Source organism: Protopterus annectens, chromosome 5.part1 (assembly GCF_019279795.1).
Source record: "Protopterus annectens isolate FY-2018-M chromosome 5.part1, PAN1.0, whole genome shotgun sequence".
Taxonomy (NCBI): Eukaryota; Metazoa; Chordata; order Ceratodontiformes; family Protopteridae; genus Protopterus; species Protopterus annectens.
In genome coordinates, this window is record NC_056736.1 from 458859849 (window position 1) to 458884832 (window position 24984).

A 24984-nucleotide genomic window follows, 5' to 3' on the forward strand; every position below is an offset into this window, starting at 1 on the left:
ATGCATTATCCTGTACATACATGGGGCTTCCTGGTCCAGGAGTATTTGTTTAGGTACTCTACCCTGAAGAAAAGTAGCACTAATTCTTTATCTATTGAATTAGCACCATTTTTTCATTGTGGTACTAATTCAGGAAATATAATAGCATAGTTATTAATCAGTAAAATGTCCTGGTAGCTATTACTCGACTGTACAAATGGGATTACAAGATCCACAACTGTCCAATTATATTTTATTGGTAAAGGTGAGGTAGGCACAATTTAAATTTATTAATAGTACAATATTTTCATACTAATGTTTTCTTTAGTAGTTTGATTGTTGAACATTAATGTAATAAACAGTGGCAGTATGAGAGGAGGAATGTTAATTTTTTTTTTAAAACTAAATAAAGCAGATGAATTATTTTCACAAGAAAATTAGTGGAAAGTGATACTGTCAGACTCAGTTCCAAACAATATTGTTTATTAGTAAGTTCCTAATTCAAAATCAAGAGGTAGGATACAGCTATATTTTGGAGAATAAAATTGACATAGCCATTGTCCGTGTACTATACCACCAAGATAACTGTGGAATCCCTTGTTGATATGTACTGGATTCCTGGGACTGGGGGGGGGGAGTTTTGCTAAGAAAAACACAGAAATATTACTTAATATGAATGGCAGCTTTATATTAGGAGTAGACTGTAATGTTTTATATTTATATATATATATATATATATATATATACACACACACACACACACACATTTTACTTTGATTATGTTTTGAGTGGAACTGATACTATAGCTAACATAGAGCCTAGATTATCAGCTACAGCAAAAACAGTAAAACTGGATGTAGGCACTTGGTATTGGATATATTAAATACTTCACTTAAACTAGTTCATTACATTTCATTTATTTTCCTTTTGTTTTGCTTATACAATTAAAAATAGGTATAATTTATTTTTTAATGATTTATTAAAACAATGGAAACCATCTCTCAAAGGAAATCAGTAAATATTATTAGACTGCCAGCTTGCATGACTGAACAAAACATAATCAAACTACCACCTCATATCATATCTATCACTAACTCCAGCTCCTTTAAAGCTGCACTAAATGTTGCCTACCAGAAGTCATGGTTATTTGTCTGCAATGACCCAACATAGTCTTATCTTCGTGTCTTCCAGACCTAGCATAAATTCTCTTCCTCCCTGTTACTCCCCCTCTCAAAGCTGTACTTTCTGCAATTTAATTAAACTCTACTAATATCCTGTTAGCTTCTATTACTATAGTCTTTCACTTAATTCCGACCTAGAATGATTGTGTACTCCTCCTACCTTAGATTATTTTCTCTTGCCTCACCTCTATATGTCTGTCTCTCTCTTTAGCTATCTTCCTATCTTATACTGTCTGCATATTACTTTTCTTCCTACATCTCTATACATTCTCACTATGCCTCTTCTCTACCTCATCTACTTTCACTACTTTCATACTATTCCTGGCCCCCTATAATATATATATACACACACACCGTTTTTTATTTTATCTTAGCTTTCGTTTTTGATTTTATCTTAGCTTTACATGTTTTGTTAAAACATTTTGTATAGTTTGTGATTTTATCTTCATTCTTTTAAAAAAATGTTTTCACCTGTATGCATTGGCAATGTATGTAACTGTTTTGCAGATTTTCTCCTTGGGTCTCTGCTGAAAAAGGGTCTCTACCCAGTTGGACTAACCCAGTTAACAAATGTCAAATAAATAATAAATAAACTTAAAAGACTTTTATAAATGCTTCCAAAAGGATATAAATTGTTTTATTTTATTAAACAATGGGGAAGTAAATGATGTAATATGTGACTCTATGAAAGCATATTTATATAGGAACTATGTGGTGTAAGAAAAGCTAAAAGAATGGTGTAAGAAACTTCTTGAAACACAAGAAATAAAAGCATATCTGAAAAGGAGGGTGCAGAAAGAAGATACTACATAGATGAGTCATTAAAGAAACAGCATAAGATAGTTAAATTTTATTGAACCATTACACAGATTTAGTATTATAGAAATTCAAGTTACAGTCATATTTAATTTATCCTGAAGTTCTACTCATATTAGCTACTAGCTTAAAAGTAGTGTTAGTTTATAATAAAATGCATATATGTTCTCCATGTGAAAAGTTAACATGTGTAGATGAGGTTTTATCAGCTTTTAAAAATTATGAGAAAATGAATGTGGGAGAATTGGAGACTCTAGATATCATACCAAGTAGTAAAAAAACAAAGTCCAAACCACCACACTGGTAATAAAATCGATTATTTTTACTTCCAACCACAACGGATGAGCGCTTTCGTCTAATAGATAGACTTCATCAGATGAAAGCACTGATATCATGATACACTTATATATAAAATCAAACAATTAAGAATCCATTAATTGTTATTTAAAGACATACAGGTTCGAAAAACAAATATTCAATTTTAAAAAGACTTCCCAGCTTTCAAGACTTTAATAAACACATATATATTCTATGTACAAACTTTAGTAATATAATTATTCAACTGATAAAATACAAGTAATAAAAATGTGCAACTGTTTTAAAAAAATATATAAAAATTTATAATCTTTTGATTATATACTTTCAGCTTTTTTATGTAGCACAGATTTTATACTGATATAGTCATTTAAACCTGGTGGTGAGTTTGAATTCAGCCTGAGCTGCCATATCAGCTCTTTGTATAGTAAATGGTTCTTGAGGTCCCCCCCTCCCTTGTGCAAACCATACCTAAATATATCAATAATACCAAACTTGAAACTGGATACACCTGAACATGCAGTGCTGTGTTTATATAGAGCATTGGTCTCCCTATGAGTTCTAATTTCATATAGGTGTTCATAAATTCTGTCCTTGAAGGGTCTCTCGGTTTTACCAATATAATATGCCATACATGTAGTACAGATAGCAATATATACTAACATGTTGGATCTACAATTCCCCTTAACAAGCTTCACCACACTTTTGAGACTATTGTTAAGTCTAATGGTATCCTCAGTCCATATAAAAGAACACACACTACATGCCCCACAAGGTGCAGTTTTTTTATATGGTAATTTCCCTCTTTCTCCTTGTGAGTTTCTTAAAGTTGTTTCCTACCCTATATGTAAAAATGGGTTCTTTGCCTACCCTCATGTAAACATCCTTGTTAGTTTTCATAAGGTTCCAGTTGTTTCTAACTATGTGTGTAAAAGTGTCTGAAAAAGTACTATATTCAACAATACAGGCTGTGTTATATTTAGTTTTGCTGTCCTGTGTATTATAATCCTTAGTAAATGAGTAACCTAAAAGTGCTTTATACTTCTTACCCCATTCATTCTTCACTTCTTCCAAAATCCCAGAAACTAATTCCATGGGGTATTCCCTTTCTACAAAGCATTTACTAAGAAATGTAAATTATTTTTCTAAATCCTGAGGATCTGATGTCATTCTGGCTATTCTTACAGCCTGTCCCTTGTTCAGTCTTTTCTTCTGCGTGAAAGGATGGTGACTACTAAAATGCAAATAACTGTTGCACCATGTAGATTTCCTAAAAATATTAGACTTGAAACCTTCCTTTGTTTTAGAAATAGTCACATCCAAATAATCAATACTTTTATCATTCACAGTGTAAGTGAATTTCAGAAAGCTAGTACTGGACTCCAAATAACCCATAAAATGGTGTAGTTCATCCTTAGTACCATCCCACAACACATAAATATCATCCAAAAATCTTAGATAAAGTCTAATGTTGTGGTAAAATGGTGAAAGGAAAATAGTCCTGTTCTCCCATTCCAGCAATACGAGATTGGCATAGGTGGGGGTGCAAGCTGCCCCCATCGCAACCCCACTAATCTGCTGGAAGAATTCTCCCTGAAACTGGATGTAGTTGGAGTCCAAAATAACCTCCATCAGTTCTGCCACTAAAAGAATACTGTCAGTGGATAGTTTTGAATATTTATATAAACTGTCACAAAAATATTCGTGTCTTTCCTTCCTAGGAATACAAGTAAACAATTCCTTTACATCAATGGTGAGGAATAATATTCCTTCACTCCATAATTGTCCAGTAATCTTACTCAAAAATTCCCACGAGTCTCTCAGGAGGTGTGGGGTGTCAAGAACAACCTCCTTAATTTTTCTATCCACAAAAACAGCTAAAGGATGCGTTTTAGAATTTTTTGCAGCCACAATCGGCCTCAAAGAGGGAGTAACCAAAGACTTGTGTACCTTTGGTATACCAAAGAAACTTGGAATATTAGGGTGTGTCTGCTTCAAAAAAGTGTAAGTTTTTAAATCTATTCTTCTCTACAAGATATTCCTCAAGAAGTGAATCAATCCTACCATAGGCTATATTAATTTGATTAATCGACACCAAAGAATAAGTGGTACTATCCATTAAGATGTTAGTAATAGCATTATTGTAGTCCTCCACATTAAAACTGACTACCCCACCCTTATCTGGTTTCATAATTCATAACTCATTCTGCCTCTGCAGGTCCTGTAACAAAGTATTTTCTTCCACTGTCAGGTTAGAAATAAACCCTATTTCCTTACTACCATATTTTTCATACACTTCTTCAGTTACCATCTTTTCAAATAGTAAAAGGGTGGGGTGCAGTGGAGGGTTGAATACATTGTCTCACAAGGACACCTTCGCTGTTGTAACTATTGGCCTGTGAATCCAGTCCTTGATTAAGTAAAATATCTAAATTAAGCTCTCAAATATAGTTTTAAATCCACTAACAATTTAGCTAGATCCCCCTTGTATGTTTTTACAAACTTGAAACCCTTGGAAAACAAATTTAAATGTAGTTTAGTCAATTTATAATTGGTATAGTTAAATATTTTGAAACCTTTATATTCAAAAAGTATGTCCAAATTATCAACATTTTGTATTATCTGGTCCCTTTCCCTTGATTCTTCCAGCTGTAGTGTCTGTCTGTATGTCCTGGGTCCGGTGGAAACCTTCTCTTGTTCACTAACCTTTCTGACCTCCTGGGTTGAAAAAAATGCTGTTCACCCTCACCCCCAAAAGAATCCAGTTCGTCTAAACCACCATGCCTAATAACATCCCTGTTGCCATGGTCAACTAGAATTCTATGTTGCTCAGACACTGGGTGAATATCACTGTATTCTTTCTCATGATTTTCATAAAATTTATACCCTGGTCCTCTTTTGTAATTTCCAGAAGGCCCCACATAAACCTTCCCTGTCTCATATTGCCTTTTGTCCCTCAAAAACTTCTTTTGTTTAGTGACACGAATGTCCTGAATTTTTTTATCAACCTTATAAAGAACGTTCCCATATAAATTCTCATATTCACAAAACAATAGATCACTTGTAATATTAGTGTTCAGTTTACTAAGTTCCTCAGCCAAAATTAATAGCATTTCTTCATTACACTTTGTGATACATTCAAGTAAACCTAGACCACAGGAGTAAAAAAAAAAATGAAATTTGTTAATATTAACTTCATTATAGTCAATACCAAAAGGGTATTTGAAGAGCCTTAGCCCGTGTGGTACAATTTTATTAGCCAAGCAACTTTTCAAATAACTGTTATCTAACTGCAAACGTTTGTATTTAAACAGTTTTTTGTCAAAAGCATAAATCATTTCTTTCAACATAGGTACATTAACATTTTTAACCACTGTGTCATAACCATGTTTGCCATAGTCCATTTCACCACCAAAGTGGTAAGTCTTTTCAAAAACTTTGTTGAAGTTCAGGTTTTGCCCTGACAATGTGTTTTTATCTTTGACTAAACACTTTTCACATCTAGTCAGTAGCGCCTGCTTACCCGAACGTTTACAAGTTTTAGAAACAGTACCTGATGTTAAAGAAGTGTTCCCCTCTGATACAGTTCCTTCCTTGGCCCCTCGTGGGTTTTCCAACTGAAAAAGGTCGCTGTTTTCACCTCTTGTACGCTTGTTTTCTTTGCCACATCCTTTTTCACCTCTTAGCTGCCCTCCACTACTACTCACAAACAATGAGTGTGGAGATGACCTAAAGGAAAAAACTGCCTCTTCTCCTGCACACGATTCCTCATTTGGTGGAGCTCCAGCGCCACCTGCTGGTTCCTTACGATTGGTCAACTCAAGGAGAACAGTCAAATCTCCTTTCAGAGCAGCAATTTCACTACGTATGGAAGAGAGCTCCACAGCAGCCAAAGAAGAAAGTTTAGGACTAGACATATGCATATTGTCAAGCAAAGTGGTATCACCTGAAGATGAATCCATGATATCAGTGCCAAATTTAACAAAGCAGTTGCTTTTTCTAAGAACACCAGCAGGTAGTCCAGACCAGAACAAAACCAACAGAAAATAGAACTGATACCAAACCAAGTAGTAAAGAAACAAAGTCCAAACCACCACACTGGTAATAAAATCGATTCTTTTTACTTCCAACCACAACGGATGAGCGCTTTCGTCTAATAGATAGACTTCATCAGATGAAAGCACTGATATCATGATACACTTATGTATAAAATCACAAACAATTAAGAATCCATTAATTGTTATTTAAAGACATACAGGTTCAAAAAACAAACATTCAATTTTAAAAAGACTTCCCAGCTTTCAAGACTTTAATAAACACATATATATTCTATGTACAAACTTTAGTAATATAATTATTCAACTGATAAAATACAAGCAATAAAAATGTGCAACAGTTTTAAAAAAATATATAAAAATTTATAATCTTTTGATTTATTATATACTTTCAGCTTTTTTATGTAGCACAGATTTTATACTGATATAGTCATTTAAACCTGGTGGTGAGTTTGAATTCAGCCTGAGCTGCCATATCAGCTCTTTGTATAGTAAATGGTTCTTGAGGTCCCCCCCCCCTTGTGCAAACCATACCTAACTATATCAATAATACCAAACTTGAAACTGGATACACCTGAACATGCAGTGCTGTGTTTATATAGAGCATTGGTCTCCCTATGAGTTCTAATTTCATATAGGTGTTCATAAATTCTGTCCTTGAAGGGTCTCTCGGTTTTACCAATATAATATGCCATACATGTAGTACAGATAGCAATATATACTAACATGTTGGATCTACAATTCCCCTTAACAAGCTACACCACACTTTTGAGACTATTGTTAAGTCTAATGGTATCCTCAGTCCATATAAAAGAACACACACTACATGCCCCACAAGGTGCAGTTTTTTTATATGGTAATTTCCCTCTTTCTCCTTGTTCCAAGAGTTTCTTAAAGTTGTTTCCTACCCTATATGTAAAAATGGGTTCTTTGCCTACCCTCATGTAAACATCCTTGTTAGTTTTCATAAGGTTCCAGAAAGGGAATACCCCATGGAATTAGTTTCTGGGATTTTGGAAGAAGTGAAGAATGAATGGGGTAAGAAGTATAAAGCACTTTTAGGTTACTCATTTACTAAGGATTATAATACACAGGACAGCAAAACTAAATATAACACAGCCTGTATTGTTGAATATAGTACTTTTTCAGACACTTTTACACACATAGTTAGAAACAACTGGAACCTTATGAAAACTAACAAGGATGTATCATTATCCCCTTTGGGGAAAATGTCATTTCCATTAATTATCACATTAAAAACAATGTACTAACCATGCAATTAGTCGTGAGGGACTTGGACACCCAGGTTGTTTGCAATCTGACTTTTAACCACCATGTTGCCTCCATTGTATGGAAGGCTTTCTACATGGCCCACCTCATAAATAAGAGTATTTAATCCAGGTATAAGGAGGTCATAACATCCCTGTACTTCTCCCTTATCAGACCCATTATCAAGTACAATGCCCCCTTACAAGCACATGCAGCAGTTGGAGTACCTTGCAAGGACATGCAGCAGTTGGAGTGACCACAGAGGTTCCTGACCAGGAAAATCCAGGGTCTCAAACACCTATCCTATACAGATAGACTAAAAGCCCTGTCCCTCTATTCAATCTCATACCGACTGCTCAGAGGTGATCTGTGTCTGGCATACAAGGCCATTTCAGACCCAGCCTTGATGGAGTTGCTGCATATCCGTAAGACAAACTTCACCCGCACGCAAGACCTTACCCTGGTCTGTGACATTAATAGAACTTGTTGGCGGGATAGATTTTGTCCCAAAGACTCCCCCACCTGTGGAATAGACTCCCTCTCCATGTCAAGCAGAGTACCTCTCTAGCCCTTTTTAAGAGGAACCTGGATGACTGGATGGGACACAGAAAATACACCCCTGGGATCCCACATGTGTCCCTGCTGGACAGGGGAAACAGGTGCTGATCTTTGAGGGAACATGGGTGAAATTCTTGGCTAGGCTTATAAGGGCCTCCAGGCCAATAGCTTAGTATCATCCTATGAACCTATGACCCTATTTATAATTACATTTTGGCTTCATAGATCAGCCTAAGTTCATGGCCTCCTTTGGTGGACCTGAAAGTATTCTTCAGCTTTTTTGTAATGCTTTTGATATTATCTTTGAGAAGATGAGGTTTGGATTTACCAAATAATTTAAGGAGTTTCTTAAGAGATGTAATGATATAGTTAAAGCAGACTGGCAACATATTTTTATGGCTGGAACATGCTAAAAGAATTTTAGTTAAACTTTCAGGCTTAGTTAAAAGCTTTGTAGTGTGAAAAATCATGTTGTGAAAATAATGCAATTTTATCCCTCATTTCCAGGGTTCATTGATCTATCACAATATTAGCTACTTTGGTGTCTGTTTGTTTTAGAAGTCATTTTTAAATTTAGCCAGTCTAGTATGCCAAAATGGAATTAACGCAATAATGATAAAAATAAAATTAAATAAGTCTGCTGAGTCTAGATAATGGACAGCACTTTATTATTGGAAAGGTTTGGGAATAGCGCTTGAAAATAATATCATAAATAAGTTAGTTTGCATCACCTATTATGTAAAAAAGATGATGTACTCTGATAAAAGTAGTTACATGGAAAACATGCCTTGTAAATATTGTGTGATATCAGTAGAGTTTTTGCAGGGACAAATTGAAGAAAACTGTTAGTGTAACTTGTGTATTTAAAGTGGATAAAATATGAATAATCCGTAAACATTTATTTAGAAAGAAAATATTCAGAGACCTCATCTGTGAAACATTCATTGGTTAACTCACTTTTTGTACTGTGACATACCAGTTGTTCCTTAATCTGTTTTTGGCCTTTTAATCAAGAAGAACTTCACTGTAAAGCTGCATGTGTATTCATGGTAAAGCATGACTCTGCTAATTCACTGAGCTTCTGATACCCACATTATTGTATTTAGGGTTGTGGGATGCTGAAGACTTTCTTGTCACTCAATAGGTAGAGAGCCATTTATGGACAGGATAGTAGTCCATCAGACACATATGATCAAGTGCACACACACACACACGCGCGCGCACACACACACACACACACACACACACACACACACACACACACACACACACACACACACACACACACACACACACATATATAAACATATATATGGTTCCCTATTACTTTTAAAAGTTTGAACGCCATATGGTCGAATCCATATGTTCAAATGTGTTAACGGAGATCTCCGTTCAGTGTGGAAAAGGAAGATTTCCCTTTACTGCACTGTATATCTATTTAAAGAGCGGGGAGTGTAGGGGACACAGCCCCCCACATCAGGGGTGCATGGTTAGGTAGGTTTTTTTTCTGTTTTTTTTATCTTTTTTTTCTGTCATTTTCGAAATTTTAAAAGTTCGAACATATGGATTCGACCATATAGGGTTCAAGCTTTTAAAGTTTCGATAACATAATATGAACCCTATATATGTATATATATATATATATATATATATATATATATATATATATATATCTATATATATAGGTTTGCTATCAAAATGTTGACTGGAAAAACATTTTCTTGTCACAACATCAAAGAAAAAGGTGAAACTGAAAATATCCTACTTGACGCAATGTTGAATCGGTTGAACGAATTCAGCAGATTTGACATTGTTGTCGAACAGTGCATGTGACTTTCATATAGGAGCACACTTACATGAAACGCCTATACTGTATATCACAGTTTTGCAGGGGGCAAGCCCCCCTGCACCCCTCTGTGTGGGGGGGCTGTGCCCACCACACCCCCTGCTAACTATATATTCCAACTCCCAGATTGCACTACAGTGAGGAAAAGGAGAAATATCTCAAACCGCACTGCACCATGACCTCTGTGCAATACATCAACTTCATATCAGTGAATGCACAGTAGCATTTGCTGATAGGAATTTCAAACAAGGAGTGTTCCGTAACACGGACAGTCAAATATCCGTATTTTGATTGTCCATCTGCGAGCATCTGCACTCAACATTTTGATTATAAACCATAGATATATATATATATATATATATATATATATATATATATATGTATATATATAAATAAATAAATAAATATATATATATATATATATATATATATATATACACACACACACACACACACACACACACACACACACACACACACATATACATAGTTTAGTGGTTCATCATTAGGCATCGCTTTGTGAAGTGTGGGGATCCTGAAAACCTCAGAAAAAAAATCCACATTCACACATAGAGGACATGCAGACACCCCAGCCAATAAACAAACCAAAAACCAAGATCTTTGTGTCAGCAGTGCTAACAGCTATGCCACTGTAGGAATAACATAAATGTCTGCCTTACTGAAATGTATTTAGGACACATCTTTAATTCGGATCTGCATTTATATGCTATCTAGTTGAATAACATTTGTAGATTCCACATGACATAGCTTTTCCCCATAAATCCCATCTGTTTCACTTTTCCTTGTAGCCTACTAGAGGAATTACATTCCAAAGATGTATTTTTTCAGTAGTAATTCCCTAAAAGGAAACTTTGTCGATGTTGAGAAAGTCTTACTGCTGTTTATCATTGGCATATATAACTGAATATAAGGAAAAGTATGTAGGGATGAATTTATATGAAGAAGCAAAACTGTTTTTTTCTTTTCAATGTGAAGCAGTTTATGTTCCTCATCTTGCAACAGGTCTTCATCTGATTCTGATTTTAAGACCATAGCTTTCATCAACATGTTTCCTGTCTGATGAGAAGTTCAGAATAGTTTCTACTTATTTAAGTAGGTGAATCACTTTATAATTTGATATGTTTCTTCCTTTAAGCATCTTGATTACTTTCATTGAGATTGCAGTACTTTTAACAGGTTAAGGTAACTACTTTGTTACTTCCATTTGGAGGGGGGAGGCAGTACATCTCTGCCATTCAGTAGATCAGCTATGAAGGACTTACGTTTATCTCTGAATCTCAATCACCTGAGGGGTTATCTCACTATTTCCTTAGAAATCAACATAAGCAGATTTAAAGGGAATCAGCTGCCTGGTCTAACGGCCAAGAATTAAGGTATCTCCCTTCCCCTCCGTCTTGGACACTACTGGCATATGTTAAATATGGATAAAAATGCCACTGGCATACAAGGCCATTTCAGACCCAGCCTTGATGGAGTTGCTGCATATCCATAAGACAAACTTCACCTGCACGCAAGACCTTACTCTGGTCTGTGACATTAATAGAACTTGTTGGCGGGATAGATTTTGTCCTAAAGACTCCCCCATCTGTGGAATAGACTCCCTCTCCATGTCAAGCAGAGTACCTCTCTAGCCCTTTTTAAGAGGAACCTGGATGACTTAATGGGACACAGAAAATACACCCCTGGGATCCCACATGTGTCCCTGCTGGACATGGGAAACAGGTGCTGACTTTGAGGGAACATGGGTGAAATTCTTGGCTAGGCTTATAAGGGCCTCCAGGCCAATAGCTTAGTATCATCCTATGAACCTATGACCCTATTTATAATTACATTTTGGCTTCATAGATCAGCCTAAGTTCATGGCCTCCTTTGGTGGACCTGAAAGTATTCTTCAGCTTTTTTGTAATGCTTTTGATATTATCTTTGAGAAGATGAGGTTTGGATTTACCAAATAATTTAAGGAGTTTCGTAAGAGATGTAATGATATAGTTAAAGCAGACTGGCAACATATTTTTATGGCTGGAACATGCTAAAAGAATTTTAGTTAAACTTTCAGGCTTAGTTAAAAGCTTTGTAGTCTGAAAAATCATGTTGTGAAAATAATGCAATTTTATCCCTCATTTCCAGGGTTCATTGATCTATCACAATATTAGCTACTTTGGTGTCTGTTTGTTTTAGAAGTCATTTTTAAATTTAGCCAGTCTAGTATGCCAAAATGGAATTAACGCAATAATGATAAAAATAAAATAAAATAAGTCTGCTGAGTCTAGATAATGGACAACACTTTATTATTGGAAAGGTTTGGGAATAGCGCTTGAAAATAATATCATAAATAAGTTAGTTTGCATCACCTATTATGTAAAAAAGATGATGTACTCTGATAAAAGTAGTTACATGGAAAACATGCCTTGTAAATATTGTGTGATATCAGTAGAGTTTTTGCAGGGACAAATTGAAGAAAACTGTTAGTGTAACTTGTGTATTTAAAGTGGATAAAATATGAATAATCCATAAACATTTATTTAGAAAGAAAATATTCACAGACCTCATCTGTGAAACATTCATTGGTTAACTCACTTTTTGTACTGTGACATACCAGTTGTTCCTTAATCTGTGTTTGGCCTTTTAATCAAGAAGAACTTCACTGTAAAGCTGCATGTGTATTCATGGTAAAGCATGACTCTGCTAATTCACTGAGCTTCTGATACCCACATTATTGTATTTAGGGTTGTGGGATGCTGAAGACTTTCTTGTCACTCAATAGGTAGAGAGCCATTTATGGACAGGATAGTAGTCCATCAGACACATACGATCAAGTGCAGACACACACACGCGCGCGCGCGCACACACACACACACACACACACACACACACACACACACATATATAGACATATATATGGTTCCCTATTACTTTTAAAAGTTTGAACGCTATATGGTCGAATCCATATGTTGGAACGTGTTAACGGAGATCTCCGTTCAGTGTGGAAAGGGAAGATTTCCCTTTACTGCACTGTATATCTATTTAAAGAGCAGGAAGTGTGGGGTACACAGCCCCCCACATCAGGGGTGCATCGTTAGGTAGGTTTTTTTTTCTGTTTTTTTATTTTTTTTTCTGTCGTTTTCGAAATTTTAAAAGTTCGAACATATGGATTCGACCATATAGTGTTCAAGCTTTTAAAGTTTCGATAACATAATATGAACCCTATATATATATATAGATAGATAGATAGATAGATATAAGTTTGCTATCAAAATGTTGACTGGAAAAACATTTTCACGTCACAACATCAAAGAAAATGGTGAAATTGAAAATATCCTACTTGACGCAATGTTGAATCGGTTGAACGAATTCAGCAGATTTGACATTGTTGTCGAACAGTGTATGTGACTTTCATATAGGAGCACACTTACATGAAACGCCTATACTGTATATCACAGTTTTGCAGGGGGGCAAGCCCCCCTGCACCCCTCTGTGTGGGGGGCTGTGCCTATCACACCCCCTGCTAACTATATATTCCAACTCCGAGATTGCACTACAGTGAGGAAAGGGAGAAATATCTCAAACTGCACTGCACCATGACCTCTGTGCAATACATCAACTTCATATCAGTGAATGCACAGTAGCATTTCCTGATAGGAATTTCAAACAAGGAGTGTTCCGTAACACGAACAGTCAAACATCCGTATTTTGATTGTCCATCTGCGAGCATCTGCACTCAACATTTTGATTATAAACCATATATATATAGATATATATATATATATGCACACAATCACACAGACACACACACACACACACACACACACACACACACACATGCACTCACACATATACATAGTTTAGTGGTTCATCATTAGGCATCGCTTTGTGAAGTGTGGGGAACCTGAAAACCTCAGAAAAAAATCCACATTGACACACAGAGGACATGCAGGCACCCCAGCCAATAACCAGACCAAAAACCAAGATCTTTGTGTCAGCAGTGCTAACAGCTATGCCACTGTAGGAATAACATAAATGTCTGCCTTACAGAAATGTATTTAGGACACATCTTTTATTCGGATCTGTGTTTATATGCTATCTAGTTGAATAACATTTGTAGATTCCACACGACATAGCTTTTCTCCATAAACCCCATCTGTTTCACTTTTCCTTGTAGCCTACTAGAGGAATTACATTCCAAAGACGTATTTTTTCAGTAGTAATTCCCTAAAAGGAAACTTTGTCGATGTTGAGAAAGTCTTACTGCTGTTTATCATTGGCATATATAACTGAATATAAGGAAAAGTATGTAGGGATGAATTTATATGAAAAAGCAAAACTGTTTTATTCTTTTCAATGTGAAGCAGTTTATGTTCCTCATCTTGCAACAGGTCTTCATCTGATTCTGATTTTAAGACCATAGCTTTCATCAACATGTTTCCTGTCTGATGAGAAGTTCAGAATAGTTTCTACTTATTTAAGTAGGTGAATCACTTTATAATTTGATATGTTTCTTCCTTTAAGCATCTTGATTACTTTCATTGACATTGCAGTACTTTTAACAGGTTAAGGTAACTACTTTGTTACTTCCATTTGGAGGGGGGAGGCAGTACATCTCTGCCATTCAGTAGATCAGCTATGAAGGACTTACGTTTATCTCTGAATCTCAATCACCTGAGGGGTTATCTCACTATTTCCTTAGAAATCCTAACATAAGCAGATTTAAAGGGAATCTGCTGCCTGGTCTAACGGCCAAGAATTAAGGTATCTCCCTTCCCCTCCATCTTGGACACTACTGGCATATGTTAAATATGGATAAAAAGTTAAGATGGATTGTTCTAGGTGTTTGCTGGAGGTGCAGTAGACAATTCTATTGATGGTTATCCTTAGTCTAAACAAATAAGGGTTTGGTTGTATAATATAGCTATGTTTCAAAATAAAGGTCAGACATGCCATTCATCATTACAAGCATTCACACACAGATGTTCCTATATCATTGCACATTCTAAGCCCAAAACACTTAGGAAAGGATACCCCATCCTTTGCATTATGATATTGTGCCAGGACATCCAGACACAATTGCTACTGTTGACTTCTTACTGGTATCTGTTTAGTGAGCTGGTGGGGGGGGGTAAATTAGCTGCTTATAGGGTACAACAGAAAAACAAGCCTGAAGCTCAGACCAGCTGAGGACAAAATACATTGTAGCAATAGACAATATTTAAAATCCTGAAGTTATACTCACATTATATATCCCTGTTTAAATTACACTTCCACTGAAGGGTCTGTGAATCCTTGCTTTCCCTCATTTATTAACATTGGCTTTTCTGTTCTGGTGTGCCAGACCAAAACCTGCAACAAAGAAAACACACTTAATAAACTAAAAGGGCACTGATGGGTAAAAGAAAATATGATTTGGGGTTAATGAGTCCAGCCATAGTAGACTGCTTCCATGAACTAACCCAGAGATAATACATTACATTATTTGGCTTATTTAATGAGAGGGAAGAAACTGAAAAAAAGTGTACATATTTTTTATCTTGCCATGAAGTTCTACACAACACAACAGTGCAGTGACTACTTATTGCTAGTTTTAATTGTTCTCTAACCCTGAATATCCTAATGGGAAGCATTCATGCTGGCATAATCTTGTTTCTTGCAATGTTATTTCTTGCTCATAATACAATATGGAGGTACAGCTGTTGAGAATACAATGCCTATGTCTGCCCTGTCAGATCATAGTCTCATTCGCTTACAACAGAAATAGTGAGAAATAGTGTTGGATATAAAAATCCTCTGTAAAAATGCCAATGACTTGTATTCATACATATGTATTACACCATCTATGAAAAAAATCTTGCATAAGAATAAAGAAATAGCTGAGATAATGCATCCTTTTATAAAGTGGGATTCTGTGAGATTCAGATCTTGTCTTTCTTATACCTTCCTTCTGAGTCATCCAGTGTCATATTTCCTTGCTTGCAAAGCTCAGCTGATTAGTGAAATTGCTTTAAGTGGCTATCAAGTTTATTCAATGGCAAGATAAGGGTCGGTAGGTTCACAGATAAGGGGAAGAGACAGAAAGCAGTTTTATATAACAGTACACAGTCAAAAAATATCAGTCTTGAGCAGAATAGCTTTATGACCTCAGCGGGTGTGAAGAATAAAACAAAAAATCCAAGTTATCCCAGTCCCCTTCAATAAACACATCACACCGAATGACATTTGACGACCTTTATTAAACTTCCATAACATAGCTTTGATAATATAGTTGATTCTAAATACAGAATAAACATCCTTGTAAAGCTAATCAGGGCAGCGTACCTGCTCACCCTGCTCCAGTAAGTACCATCCATACCTCTGCTCGATTACTTTACTTATGAAGCAGCATCCAAGACTCACTTCGTATCCCATTTATTGAATTACCATCCAACTTACTTTACTTATGAAGTAGCATCCCATCTCACTTCATACACCATTCATTGACTTACCTTCCACCAAAAAGCAGCATCCTTACCTCAACTTGCTTATCTATTCAGCAAACTTCCTCCAGCTGCTCATTTTCCTTTCCCCAAATCCTTGAAATGAACATCCAGACACCAGAGGGGGAACAGAAGACAGCAAGCTTCCTGTGGTCCAATGAGTGTTGTGACTCCATTCCACTTATAAAAACCCCAGGCTCCCCCTAACAATCCCCAGCCTTATTTTATCCTGCCCTAACATGCCTCCTACCTAGCCCCCCCCCAATACCCTGACCCACACACGACACTGATGTGCCTTAATAAGCTTTCAATGAAACCAGATTACCTGTAACATCTTGTGCACCACTGTAGCAACTGGGACTTCCACTCCTTCCAGTTCCCATACCTTTGAAATGCACTTCTGTTGCTCCCTTTGCACTCCTCCTGTGTGTGCCTCATTGAACACCCCTCTAGTGACCAGGACATCCATTGCAACAGCCTGCTTCCACCGTCTGCAACCTCACTGCACAGCACTGCGGCAGCTGCCTCCAACAACCTCCTCCTCCCTTGGCCCTACATTACCCCAAGCAATACTTTACCTCAACCCCGAAAAGCCACTCAAGTATTGTAACTCTACCCCACATATGTGCTACCCAAAATCCCCCCTCGTGCAAACTAAACACTTGACTCACCATGCCCCCAATTTACCTCAAGCACCTGCAGCCACAATGATCCCGACCCCTATGAACTATTACTACCCTAAATGAGCACCTGGAAAAAGGCTTACATATTATTATAAGAAACACCCAAGGAAACTCCCATGTATTAACCACGTAACAGATTACCCCCCCCCCCAAAATTCAGGATGTCCAAATGAACATATCCTACCCACCTGTCACTTGTACTGCTGAATCCCTACCCCATAGAACTGCTATACATTACCTAGCACCTAAATAAATGTAACACCATAGATCCCCTCATGTGAAGGATAGGAAGTAAAACCTCGAACCTTAATTTGTTTAAACCTAATTCCATCAGACGAACCATCATCCCACCAATGAATTGCGTATCCTTGTCTTTCCCCTTCCACACACCCCCTTTTTTAATAGGTCACAAGACCCCCTTTCACTGCCCTTGAGACAAACCCAACTATTCAATCAACGAGCTCCAGAATCCAGCCCAACCACAGTTATGACTGTCCCCATATTCTTCTACTTCCCTCCCATTCCCACAGTAAGCAATGGTATAAATGCTCCCCTCGCTACCTTCCGTAATGCACTACCCTACCTGTGGATGGCTCCAACCTCCCCATTATTAAAACTAACCTACTTCACAGTGCCGCTGTCATATCTCATCCTTACTAGCCCCCACAGTGCTCACATACTGCTCAACACACACCACATGAATAGGTAAAATGACCTCCCTCTGTATAGCTCCAACAACAGAAAAAACAGTTGCATCAACATCAATCCTCTGAGGAGACCACTTCTTCCAGCCCTCCAGCTGATATGAGCTCTGCATTGACATCTTCTGTGCCTGCCCCCATTGCATAACACTCCAGCAACTGAAATCCAGGGTAACACCATCTGCAAGGAAAGAGAAATGTAAATCAACTGCAATACACAAAGACATTTGAAGTAACCATATTATTTCACAAAATTTCTCTCTTTTTTTTTTTTTTTTTTGATATAACTGTAGAAGTGAACTGTATCCCTTAACCCTCTGGTGACTCTGCTAGTAAGCATTGTTAAGAAACCAGTAAACTTCTATAGGTCTCCTCCTGCTCCTCCCGCTTCTCACTCTCCTTAGTCATACCTTCCAACTGCTCAAAGCAAGAAATCTGGCCAAGGGCACAACTACCCACAGCCAAATCACCTTAGTAAGCAAGACATACATTATTGCAATACAAAATGCAAATCCACCATGTCCCTAAACAACAGCTCTCCTTTAAAGACAAACTGCACACCTTTATCCTGCCCAACTCAAACTATAATGGTGCTCGCTCACTATAAAGCACACTTGTGCAGTAGCACTGCTGAACTGACTCTACGAGAGCATGCCACACAACATCTTGGAGCAGAAACAGGTTACTATCAACCCAGGAGCCCAAATTCCCCGCTACTAATTGTATAATTCAAACATTGTCATGAATCCCTAATCTGGAAAAAAAAATGGTGGAATAAAAAGGAGGGGTCCTACACCATTATGCTCCTACAAAGAAGTCATAGACAAACCCAAGTAACTGTCCTACAATAACAATCCTTGATTTGCACCAAAAGCACCAGAGAATATAAGTTTCCGATTCAATACAATTCCTCTGCAAACCAATTCCTTTCTTCATCCGTTGTAACCTACCGCCGCCTTTAACAGCTTCCCTTCCTACCTGCCCTTGTAGCTCAGCCACCAAAACAATACCCAAAGAGCATCTAACTGAGACTCAAGACCAAGGCCACAATTGAATCTATGCCATGCAGACATTACTCATGGGTCTTTCTGCACCCATGGACAGCAGTGTTACCCTTACAGCCCCCTCTTCACCTCAACTGAAGGAGAGTACATAGCTCTGAAATTTCCAACTCTTGAAATGATATACACTAGCAAAATGTGGAACACATGGTAGTAGCAGCTTATTTAACCTCAACTAAGACAGTCATACACTGCTTAAAATATACTGGTTTACTTATGCAAAGATGTGTAATAAGTTAATATGATTTGTTCTGTTTACCACGGCTATCAGTTAAAACATTCCCTACATTGAAGCTTTAGGACCCCCATTTGAGGTACCCTTGAGAGGTATGAAGACCATCAGAATAGTGAAGGGAGGTAACACAGCAAAAAATACCTGTTCTGTGTACTGCAAGAAATCTGAACAAACCTAAAGCAGTAAAACAAAAGGCCAAACAATAGATCCATCTCATAATTACCCCCTTAACTTGGCAAATTGCCAACAGAACCAGAGCCGAAATATGCCTCCCGACCGATAGTTGTGAACTCCCCTAAAATTCAGAAGCACCGCCTATGTCTGAAAATAAGAAAAAAGGTAAGAAAACTGCTTAAAGGAGAGCAGTGGTTCTTGCCCTTGTAAAGCATAATGGAGAGCACTGAACCCCACTTAAATCGTGTTCAAAATGAAGGTACCGCATTGAGTATGTCACTACTGATGCTAATATAACTCTTGTGAAGCTTTTTTTTTTAAATTAATCCACTTAAACAAATAGCACACCAATGTGCATTTTACATTAGCAAATAAACTCATACCTGTTATTGACAGTAAGCCCCAGTTACCTGCCTTGTATGATTTTTATTCAACAATGTCTGCTTCCTTAGATCTCTGACATCCATGTTCTTGGTGAACAAGTGCACGTTAAATTGTAGTTTATCAACTCTTTGAATAATAAATACCTTTAAGTGAAACTAACTGACAGGACTAGTGTTACAAAAACTGACATTTCAGTCTAACATCCCTGAAATAGCTATAATTTTTTCAGAAACATCCATAATGTGGACTTACTAGGTTCTAAATATAGGGCTGTTCCCCTGCCAAATGCCACTTTATCATATCCATATCCTGTAAACCACACTGGTACAGAACATGTCAAAAATTCTTTTTTTTTTTTTTTTTTTTTTATATACACACCTTAGCAAAGCAGAAACAATAACTGCCAGGCTGCTTTCCGGGGCTGAAGTTGCTGCCATGCGTGAATATTCAAAAGTTTATCGGAATATTATAAATTATATCACATGGCCAATCAAACTGAGGGTGGTTGAGAGGCATAACCTGTACAACCCTGCCCCAGATGACCGTTACCGCTACACCACGCAAGCGTAATGTGTGGCCAGTACATGGAATGCCTCAAAGCCCACAAAAACAGTCTTGTCAAAAGTCTACTAAATGTTTCAGCCACAACTACGCTCCCTTCCACCTTTACTTTCCTCAAAACTGTCACCAATATGATCTGCTTTCCTTTACCTCTCTTTATTTTTCTTTCCTACGCCAAGGAGAAGCAAAATGGGAAACACCTGAAGGTCTCCAGAAGTCACAACAATCAAAGACCCAATCCATGCCACAGCAGCGATGAACGCCAAATCCACTTCACAACCACATGGCAGGGAGGGGGGGGGACCCACCTCACAACTAGTCAACACGGAGCAGCACCAATGAACTAGAGTTGCAGGAAGCACCTGCCCAAGAAATACCACGACACTCCACAACAATTTTTTTTATACCACCTGACATAAAACTTCACTTTAAACAACCTCCCTCAATGCTCCTATCAACTGAGCATCTCTGCAAATATCTAAGAAACCTGTGCTGTATAGCTACACACAAACTGAGCAAACTCTCATGGGCCAAAACACTAATCTTTTTTTTCCAGTATGTATGTGTGAAGGCTGCCAGCCTAGCCAGATAGAATTTTATAGATAATTCTATCATTTGTAAATATTAATGTAAGGCACAGGCTTGTTGTCTTAAATGGAAAAAAACTGCTGTTAGATTTGAAACTGCAAAAACATGTAACAACATTGCACTCTGCTGGCAGAAAGCTGATCAAGTATAACATTTTATGACCCTTTGATCTAAAGTCTGCTCCAGCCCGTCTAGATGAAGACATTCTTTCTATTGTTTTAACCAAGAGTTGAACTGCTAGATTTAGACATGCAAATGTATTTTTATTGCTCTGCTTCCTGACCAGCTGCAAGATAACACAAGGAGATGTTAAGAATGTAAATGTAGTTTCTGTTAGCCTGGAAACCCAGGGAATTGTGAAGAATGATGTAATGGGAACCAGGAATGTGATTTTAAAAACAGAGAGAATCAGAGAGCTTTAAGCATTTTTGTCTTGACTATCCAACTCATCAGCACTGTCTTGCTCTATAAATAAGTTTATCTTAGATTTGTGTTTTCTCTTAGAAATAGCTAGAAACTAGAAAGATTACACTAAGTGTTTTCCTGTGATGTCAGAACTGTACTACTGAATTATTTTAAGTATTTCTCTGTGATCTCTGAACTCTTGACTGGCACTGTGTAGTAAGAAGTATTGTCTTGTGTTTTTATTATTTATTATTAAATATTTAAAAACCTTTCAACTGTGGCTGTTTTGTGTAGTGATAATTTAAGCTCTAGAGTACATTGCATATTTATAGTGATCACTGTACCAAGTCATTCTCATAAGTCTTGCTGTTTAGTTATACTACCAAATGGATGATAATATTGCACAGTAATGTTTTAAGGGCCTTTGAGTAGCTGATAATTATTAGTGGGTGGTGGCAGGGTACTACCATATAGTCTGGAAAAAGGGGGCACAGCTGAAGAATCTGTCCCAGCCTTCCCCAGGAGTGTCTGTGTGGTTGTATAAACTCTTATCTGAAAGTGGGTGAGTGTGTGTGTGTCAGCTACTTGGGCAGGGACATGAAGCACTGGTTGGACAGAGAGGGTGCTAGAGGTTTTAGCTTGCCCACTAGGCTGAGATCTGGACCCTATAGCTATGCCAGTGGGGAGTCTTATTGGGGACCTGGAGAGCAAGGGAGCAACCAGCCCTGGACTGACTGTGATCTCTGTGTGCTCTTAAGGGAAATTGGACTTTATTGCGTGTATTTGTTATCCTTTCCTCCTATATGAGATGACCCTCACTGCTGTTAGTGGGGAGGATTGATGCTCCTTGATTGCTGGGCCAGGGGCACTGGCATCACATATTAATTGATTGTCAGAGGTGGGATATCCACATCTCATATTAATTAGTTGGCAAATACTAATTGGCTTGTAGTGGTCTGTATAGAGTGAATCCCTGTAGCTTGTGTACAGTGAGCTTTGAAGGTGTTTTGTACTCTAAATCAGCCACGCAGTGAATACTCAGAGTTCAGATCACAATTATTTTATTTTTTTTGTTAGCTTAGTTAGTCAGGGTGAGCAGGCAGCATGTCAGCAGAGGAGTATGGAAAGCTGACAAGGAGCCAGCTGGCAGAGGTTTGCCAGGCTAGGGGACTGGTGCATGGAAACCTGACTAAGGCAGACCTGATTGCAGCCTTGGTTACAGCTGCATCAGAAAACAGCAACCAGGAGGACAATCAGACTGGCAGTGGAGATATAATACCCTTGGAGAATGGACAGCTCAACCTTTCTGCAGAGGACTTAACAATCCATCTGGAGCTAAAGAGACTTGAGTTGGGGGCCAGGCATTTGGAGATAGAAGCTGAGGAAAAGGAGAGGCAGAAGAAGCATGAGAGAGAAATGCTGACTCTTCGCCAGAGTCATGAAGGTAATGGGGAAGGGAGTAACTGGACCCCAGAAGCACACAAGGTCAGTAAATTTCTTCCGCAGTTTAATGAGGGGGATAATTTGTATAGTTTCATTCATATGTTTGAGAGGGTATGCAAACAGTATAGTGTTGACCAAAGGCCCTGGGTATGGTTCCTGACCACCTTACTCCATGGTAAAGCTGTAACTGTATTGACTAAAATGTCTGACGCTGCATGTTTTGATTATACTGCTGTAAAAAATTGTCTATTAAAGTTTTTTACGCTAACACCTAAAACGTATAGGAAAAAGTTTTGTGAGCATAGACACAAGGCAGATGAAAGTGTGTGTGAATATGTTGCCGAACTGAGCACTTATTTCCATAGGGGGGTGGGTGGATGTCAGGTCACCAATTTTGAAGGGCTGGTAGACCTTTTGGTGAGGGAACAAGCCCTTAGCACTTTGCCTGAGGACATGAGGATCTGGTTAGCTGATAGACAATGTGCTACTTCAGATGAGTTGTGGAAGAATGGAGACCTATACCTGGCAATATTGGCAATATTGATGATCAATGTTTTGAATGCAACCAGTGGAGTCCTGTGGCATACATATGTCTGCAGAGGCAAGGTGGGGAACAAAAGGTGAGAGAGCCAGTAAGTGGCAAAGACAAAATGCCAATAATAGGTTGTCTTGAGACAACAAGGGTTCCAAACTACCATCCTGCAGATGTCCTGATAGGGAAGGATTTGGATGAGGCAGTACCATATGCTTATGCAGTTACACGCAGTCAGGCTAGGAGACAAGCATGTGAGTCTGGTAGCCTAGGGGAGACCCAGACAGACTGCATACCTGCAGCCAGGACTGGTGAGGTGGTTACTTCAGGGAAGGAGCTACTCTGTAGAAGTGAGACTGAATGTGAGCTAGAGCTGCTTGTGGGTACTGATGGTCCCTTGGACAGAGTAACTGCAAAGGTAGAGGTGAGTAGTAGTACCCAGGCTGACAGTGAGGAACCACTGTCAGAGGATGCCAGACTTCCTGTGTAAGGGGAGCTGAGAAGGGTTACAAGGAGAGAGTTGAGACAGGTTCAGCTCTCAGACCCTACATTGTAAGGCCTTAGGCAGGTAGCTAGGGAGGCACCTGATTCTCAAGGAAAGGGGGAATCTGTATACTGGGACAAAAAGGTTAATGTGCAGAGAGTGGACCCCTGAGGGAGGGCTAGAAGGTGAGAGAGTAGAGCAGTTGGTAGTACCTAGAGCCTACCATCTGGCACTTCTAGCCATAGCCCATGATATTCCTTTTGCAGGTCATATGGGCATAAAATGTACAAAAAGGCATATTATGCAGAACTTCTATTGGCATGGAATTTCCAGAGATGTAACAAGGTACTGCAGGACCTTTGAGCAGTGCCAAAGGGTAGGCAAGGCAGGAGACAAGGTGAGAGCTCCTTTGATAATTTTGCCTGTAATTGAGGAGCCATTTTAGAGGGTAGCTATGGATATTGTGGGTCCTCTGAATACCCCAAGTTCCACAGAAAAAAAGTATATCCTAGTGGTAGTGGATTATGCTGCATGATAACCTGAGGCAGTGACTTTGTCCACCATTGAGTCAGAGAAGGTGGCAAATGTTTTGTTGGAGATTTTCATCAGGGTAGGTTTCCCAAATGAAATACTGACTGACAGAGGTGCCAATTTCATGTCAGACCTGCTGACTTGTCTGTGGAAGCCCTGTGAGGTGAAGCACATGAAGACCACCCCCTACCATCCCTAGACAAATGATCTTGTTGAGAGGTTAAACTCTACAATCAAGTCCATGCTACGGGCACTTGCAGATCAGTTTAAGAGGGAGTGGGACAAATATTTGCCCCTTCTGTTGTATGCTTAAAGAGAGGTTCCCAGGAATCCACAGGTTTTTCACTCTTTGAGTTGCTGTATGGGCATAGGGTGATTGGACCTCTCTAGATTTAATTTGAGATGAGTGGGAAGGTGAGTGTGAATCTCACAAGGAGTCTGTCATGGCATACATCCGAAACCTCAGGACAAGGCTCAGGGAACTCATGGGCTTGGCCCAGGAGAACCTGGCAGAAGCCCAACAACAGAAAAAGGTGTGGTATGACAGGAATGCTCGAGCTAGAGAGTATGCTATTAGGCAGCAGGTAAAGGTTCTCTTTCCTGTCAGACACAACAAGCTGCAAGTAGCTTGGGAGGATCCCTCAAGGTGGTAAGAAAGGTAAGTAATGTTAACTACATGGTGGAACTGCTAGGCAGAA

General features: G+C 38.3%; 1 protein-coding gene across 7 annotated transcripts in view; it reads right to left on the reverse strand.

Annotated features, from left to right (window-relative positions):
* LOC122803484 (galactosylgalactosylxylosylprotein 3-beta-glucuronosyltransferase 1-like) overlaps positions 1-24984 on the reverse strand; it is a 783044-nt gene that overhangs the window by 54482 nt on the left and 703578 nt on the right. For 6 of the 7 annotated variants that reach the window (XM_044073112.1, XM_044073116.1, XM_044073110.1 and 3 more), the window contains one exon: positions 15268-15374. The exons of the other annotated variant lie outside the window; for it this stretch is intronic. In XM_044073112.1, coding sequence (XP_043929047.1) covers positions 15288-15374 — 87 coding nt within the window. In that variant the 3' untranslated portion in view covers positions 15268-15287. The remainder of the gene's footprint in view (positions 1-15267; positions 15375-24984) is intronic. 7 annotated transcript variants of the gene reach the window in all.